Below are 6893 nucleotides of genomic sequence, written 5' to 3' on the forward strand. Positions count from 1 at the left end.
CTATGAGATGCGAAATAGCGCCCAACTAATTATTAAAATAGTTCAAAGTTTGCTTATAAACAATTACTTTGAATACTTTTGGTAAACACACAAAGACAAATAAAACATATTATATAGATTGTCGGAGATGTATATTTTGTTCACTTGCTTATTAAAGATATTCATACGCATTGTTTACTATTCTAAACGAAGGTCACTATTGTGACAGTTCATTCTCCATTAGTTGTTATTATAGATTGTTGATAATTGGTGATCGGATAAAAATTACGAAGAATTTGTTCCTGTTGGATTACCGATTTTATTACGGCCATACATTACACCGGTACACATAGCAGAGCTTGTCGCATATATATGTAAGAGGTATGATTATTTGGTAAAAAACACTTTTCAGTAAATCATCAAATGAAAGTATCAATTTCATAAACTTATGTATGACATGCGGTTGACCAGTTTAGAAATCGCTATGGCTCAGTGAGATATTGTTACTGAAAAGATGGATAGGATGTCTGTGAGCCACAACCATGGATGCGTGAGATGTTTTGACTGAGATCAAAGGATGGGAACACCTTTCAATTATCAACACGCTGGTTGAGAGATGTGCACCTCTATAATCATATGTGCTGGTCTAAATATATTTTAAAACTTTAAAATGGAAGTGCATCTCTTTCATAAATACAATTGAACCTCTTAATTTAAAATGGAGGTGCACCTCTTTAATATATACAACTGCACCTCTTTATTTAGACCGTTATGCCTTTTCTAAGACCTGCACCTTAACAAATTAGATGCAACTCCGTTTTTTCAACTCGCCATTTAGTAACTTTTTACCAAAATGGTAGGTCAAGCTGTACTAGCTTGCTCAGACCCAATCTCACGGTCAAGTTTGTTATAAATAGCCATTGTGTCAAAATTCCTGCTTGTTATTAAGAAAAAGGTCTAGATGAGATGCCTCAGACCCATTGCCGTCTGAAAGAAGTTTATGGCATTGACGGTAAAGACTGTATACACAAGTGCATAACCGACTTAAATAGCTTCAACCTGTTATAAATAAAATATTTCCATAAATTGGGGCAAAGAAACATGACACACACAATAAAAAAGTCATGTACATACAGTGTACAAATGCTCAAAAGCAATATGTTTGGTCATAAAGAACTTGTGTGTCTATAGTATAGGACAATCTGATATCAGTGTAAATCACTTGTAAACGGGATATGTGAGATTAGCACAAATTTGAAACTTTTTAATGTACTTCAGAATGCATCCATGCCACCTGGTTAAGCAAACATTACTTTAATTGCAAACCAGTATCAAACTTTACTACACATATGATGCAGAATGATGTTTTATTTAGTTTACATATGATTTTTAGCTAATGAACAAGAAAAACATCTACTTAAACAATCACAGCAACACAATGAGATCCCTATCAAAGGAAATATTGCTACTTTTCATTCATTTATACTGTCAATCATTCATGCATATATATTATTCATTTATATGAAGTTTATACATTGAAAAACATTTCTGAAGGCAAAAGCAATAAAAAGTGAACAGGTTTCATTGAGAGAAGAGCCTTTTCCCTTTATGCATTAAAACCTAAATACACTTAAAATGCCTTAAAGGGACTGTACACCAGATTGGCACCAAAAATATTTTTTATTTTTTCTGTTTCGAATCTCCCGACAAATATTTAATAAAATTGTGTCAAAACGTTCAATCTGTGAGAGTGCAGCTTTAAAAACACTCATTTATTGTTCATTTCTATAGCCAGCCTGGTTGCTGAAGCCACAGAAGTATTTTCAAGGATAAGAACCAAAACATGGTCTAGTGATGGAATTCCATTTTGAGGCATACAGCATTTTATGTAGGCATAATGCCTACATAAAATGTTGTATGTCTCAAATGAGTGTTTACAGGCATTGTTCATACTTTAACAGTAGAAGGAGATTTTTATTCTGTGTCAAACAGTGATTGTGTGTATTGTTGCAGATGATGATGTGCCAATATGCTCCAGTTTGCTGCGGCTTTTCGCCCTTGGCAGTGGTCCTGCAATCCAGATCCAAGAGTTGCAGCTCTGAATCCAATAGTTCAGAAGAATGAAGATGTAAGTCAACTTTGTAGTACTTTTTTGTGTGTAAATGATTCCAAAGAGTAAGATTTATAGCAAATCAGGTGTAAATAAGCAACTTATAGGCAATGGTAAAATGCTGTACTCTTAATCTTAAGTCAAATCTTAGCGTTCAGGACAGATACTTAAAGCAAACAAAAATTAAAACAGGGCATAATAATGCTATCACTGCATTTTCTACATCATGTAGCCACCTCATACATGAAAACACTAGCAGTTGTCATGAGTCTCTCAGTTTTGGTGTGTTTTTTTTGCCATTTCCTTTGCTGCGCCATTTGTCCCGGAAGCAAATAATTTGGCATATAGTGGTGTCTATAAACACATGATCACTCAAAACAACTTGTTCAACCTTTGTATATCAGTGGACCATAAAAAGCATAAATTTGAGTAGTTGAAGCATTTTAGTTTGACTCTATGTCATTTTTAGCTCGACTTTTCGAAGAATAAGGTGAGCTCTCCTAGTCACCCGAGCGTCGGCGTCGGCGTTTGCGTCGGCGTAACCACTTATGTTAAAGTTTGCGTACCACCTCAAATATTTTCAAACTCCATTGACATATGGCTTTGAAACTTTTCACACTTGTCCACCATCAGGTCCCCAGCATGTACACATGATCAGGTAACTCTATCAAGCATTTTGACAAATTATTCCACTTTTTCTACTTAAGATTTACGTTAAAGTTTGCGTACCACCTCAAATATTTTCAAATTCCATTGACATATGTCTTTGAAACTTTGCACGCTTGTTTACCATTATGCCCCAAACCTGTACACAGGAGGTGGTAACTGTATCAAGCATTTTGACAAAATTATTCCCCTTTTTCTACTTAGAGTTTGCGTTAAAATTTGCGTACCACCTCAAATATTTTCAAAGTCCATTGATAACTGGCTTTGAAACTTTGCACGCTTGTTCAGCATCATGCCTCAAACCTGTACACAGGAGGAGGTAACTCTATCAAGCATTTTGACAAAATTATTCACATTTTTCTACTTAGAATTTACGTTAAAGTCTGTGTACCACCTCAAATATTTTCAAAGTCCAATGACATATGGCTTTGCAACTTTGCACGCTTGTTCACCATCATGCCCCAAACCTGTACATAGGATGAGGTAACTCTTTCAAGCATTTTAACAAAATTATTCCCCTTTTCTACTTAGAATTTACGTTAAAGTTTGCGTACCAAATTTTTAAGAAGTTTCCTTGATGTTGATAGTAAACTACCCACTGCTGTGACTACTGCCAGAAACGAGCATGGAGTTCTAATCAACTTTCTGAGCTTTAGAACCATGGCAAGAATCACAATAATAGGCGACATGACAGCAGTGGTCTTGTCTCTATGGATAGATGTAACCGAAGCTGAATCGTACAACCAGCAGACGATGAAAATGAATGAAGAGGCATAATCTACCTGTAGTCCATATAAACAGCCGCTTCAGAGTCTTTGACGATTTATGATTTGGCAACTCTGCGCATCCATATCCATATCCCACTTGTTTTTTTTCCTAGCCAAGAGTGACAGATCCCAGCGCAAAGTATATTGAGGGAAAAGTTAAAGAGCACCTAGTGCTAAAATGGCTATACTTTGTTGACAGAAGTCAATTTGAATTAGTGTTTCATGAAACACTTAAGTGTAATAAGAGAAAGGTATTCGCTTTTATGAAGTGTTAAGTATTGTGCAGTTACAGTTGAAGAAAATGGTTTTACATGGTATGAATCAGTCGACTTGTGGCGTTTAGGGAACGAAATGAATATCCAAGTGTTAAACAAAGTTCCCTTAACGCGCATTTTTTGTGGCTGCTGTGCCGCTCCCTATGCTACTGGAAGAAAGTTGGCTCTGTATGAAACACATACAACATAGAAATAGAGTTACGCATACAACAAAGGCGAAGAATGGTTTTTAACTTTGCATACAACATACACAAAGAAGGTGTTGAGAAACGCATAAAATATAGAAAAAGAACAAAATTATTGACATTGAAAGCATTTTTAAAAGCATACATTTATTTCTTAGATCAAATCTATATGTAACTTGACTATTTCAGGGAGATAGAGGTGGTGGTGGTGACAAAGAAAAGAAGAAAAAGGAAACCATTCTCGATCTCTCCAAATATCTGGAAAAGGCTATCAGGGTCAAGCTTAGTGGTGGAAGGGAGGGTGAGCAGCCTTTTCTTATATTACAGACATTGCAATGGTCCTGACTGGTAAATTTTGACTTGGTCCAACTAAATTTGTGATGGGGTCGGTCCGTCTGACCGACTGTTTTCATGTAAAAAATAATGAAGATTTAATCTTTATCAATAATGATAATCAAACACTGCTTAAAAGTAAGAATGATTTATTTTGTTTAACAGAAAATCACGATTTTTTTCAATGATATTGTCGAATAACCATTTGTTTACGAAACCAATGTTGTTTTCAGGTAGTGTAGATGTCAGAATGCGTACCGCACTAAGTCAAACACCATGCAACCTTTGCCTCCCGTTGCAATACATTACAAAATAATGTTTACTACTGTGTATATATATGGCGCGATGATTTGAAACGCTAAAAATGATAAACTTTTATTATGAACATTGGAATGTTTTAAATGATAGTTCCAAATGTTCCAAACAATGGTCTTATCCTTTGGAACAAAACAAACAAAAATTGTCGGACAGGCAAATTTTCTTTCGGGCTGACAAAATATCAGAGGCTGTCGGTCCGAATGACTGAGACTTTTTCTGAACTCTCGCGATGTCTGATATTGTTATGTTCATGAAAATATTTGTTGATTAAGAAATACAAAAGGCTTTTAACTTCCTAACTTATATGTAAGCTGGTCATCTTTGAAGAAAATCAGTTAAGGTATTGTCAGTCTTGGTATCCATGTCTTCCCCATAAGCAACTTGTGAGCATGCAAAGACTTAAACGTCAGCCTTAACTCAAACTCCTTCCAGGTATTCAAATTAAACTAGGTATACACATGCTGCCAGGGACAGTATGCACTTCCACAAGTAAGGTCAATAACTCTGGTCTTATTAAATTTTAAATTATGCCACTTTTTGCGTCCTGTTACGGAAAAGGGACCTATTTTCACCAAAGTTTGTACCTAATCTTCCTATTTTACATGCATTTTTCAGCCAGTGGAATTTTGAAGGGTTTTGATCCACTCCTGAATCTTGTGTTAGACGACACTACAGAATTCTTGCGAGGTATGTATGCTATTCCATTACTCATGTCATGTGTAAAGGCCTTTTCAATACCTCAAAAAAATATTTTTATGTTTTAAATCATGGTTTATAATTTTATGTAGTATACTTGCTGGTTATTCTAATGGTCACAATGTTGCAATCATAAGTTTTGACATAAAGTCATATTTCACTACTGTTTTCAATAAAGCCTTAGCAAAACATACTCCTCAATCTGTTGAATTAATAAATAAATATCCTCCATTTGGCTTATATGTAATATCCTCTTTATGGGCTATTTTGTAATATCCCCTATATGGCTGTTTATAGTTATGTGATATTTTTTTGATATGGCTTTTATGTACACCTAAGATTGCAATATTTTCTTTTTAGCTATTTTGTTAAATACCCTAGATTTAATATTGAATATATGGCTATTATGTAAAATACTCTAAATGGCTATTATAACAACATGGCTATACATTTAATACCATCTATATTGCTATTTAGACCCCGATGATCCATACAAACTCACAGAGGACACCAGAAGCCTGGGGCTGGTTGTGTGTAGAGGGACTTCAGTTGTGTTGATATGCCCATCAGACGGTATGGAGGCAATCGCAAATCCTTTCATTCAGCAGGAGGGGTGAACATTTAGGGCAGAATATATTGTGTGGATGAGACATGGCCTGAGTTTATCTATTGGACTCAGGATTATAGGAAACATTGTGTTATATAAATTGTGTTAAAAGAATTGGAAATTGTGAAACACTTGATTCGAAACGATACATGGTAATTTTGTTATGGAGGACTTTGAGGCTATGAAGTGCATAATTGTTAAAATTGTGTTTTTAAAGTGCTTAATTTGAGTGGATTCATGTTAATTTTGTTTTGAAATAGTTTGACACTTAATTTGAGTGGATCCAACATGTTAACATTGTTTTGAATGACTTAGAAAACTATGAAGTTCATAATTTAAGTGGATTTGGTTAAAATTTGTTTGAATGACTTTGAGACAATTATATGGTTGTTTGTGAATTGAATAAAACAAAACATTGCTGAAAGCTGGCGTATTTAACCAACTTTCTACATTGAATATCAACTATAAGGATGTATATATCATGTGCTTCAATTTATTCATTACTGTGTCCAAACTGTAACAATAAATATAGTCTAGATAAGACTAAGTGCTTTCAATGCAGGTGTGATACTTAATTCGAGACTTGTTTAGGCCTTGGGCCATGATTACGAACAGTTTCAAGTCCAAGTCTAGACTCAGGCTCAGAAAAGCGTTTTTATAAAGGAACAAAAATCATATTTATTTCATTTCTTTTACAAAAATGTATGTAAATAAAGGTAAAACATTCAAATATTAGTATATTTCAACATATTTTACCATCAATACTCTGATAGAAGGAAAGTTACAATGAAATGAAGTTTTGCCATAATGAATCTTGAGTCTGAACTCAGACTTGAGACTGTTCGTAATCACTGCCCCTGGGCTGGTATTCACGAATGTTCTGAGTCTGGATTTGAGACTCTGACTCAGAAAAGCTAAATTTTGTTGTAAACATACTATTATAGGACCAAAGACAGA

General features: G+C 34.7%; 1 protein-coding gene across 1 annotated transcript; it reads left to right on the top strand.

Annotated features, from left to right (window-relative positions):
* The first annotated feature begins 2008 nt into the window (after positions 1-2008).
* On the top strand, positions 2009-6893 carry LOC128221617 (U6 snRNA-associated Sm-like protein LSm7). Its single transcript, XM_052930222.1, has 4 exons — positions 2009-2107; positions 4166-4283; positions 5249-5320; positions 5807-6893. The coding sequence occupies exons 1-4, from the start codon at positions 2009-2011 to the stop codon at positions 5944-5946; spliced, it is 429 nt and encodes a 142-aa protein (XP_052786182.1). The 3' UTR covers positions 5947-6893.

This window comes from Mya arenaria, chromosome 16, assembly GCF_026914265.1.
Source record: "Mya arenaria isolate MELC-2E11 chromosome 16, ASM2691426v1".
NCBI classification, from domain to species: domain Eukaryota; kingdom Metazoa; phylum Mollusca; class Bivalvia; order Myida; family Myidae; genus Mya; species Mya arenaria.

What these genes read in the sequence shown, in the direction of transcription:
- LOC128221617 (XM_052930222.1), top strand. Translation starts at nt 2,009, where the DNA reads ATGCTCCAGTTTGCTGCGGCTTTTCGCCCTTGGCAGTGGTCCTGCAAT. An exon ending in GCTTAGTGGTGGAAGGGAGG is followed by an intron (nt 4,284 to 5,248) that starts GTGAGCAGCCTT and finishes TGCATTTTTCAG; the next exon opens with CCAGTGGAATTTTGAAGGGT. An exon ending in CACTACAGAATTCTTGCGAG is followed by an intron (nt 5,321 to 5,806) that starts GTATGTATGCTA and finishes ATTGCTATTTAG; the next exon opens with ACCCCGATGATCCATACAAA.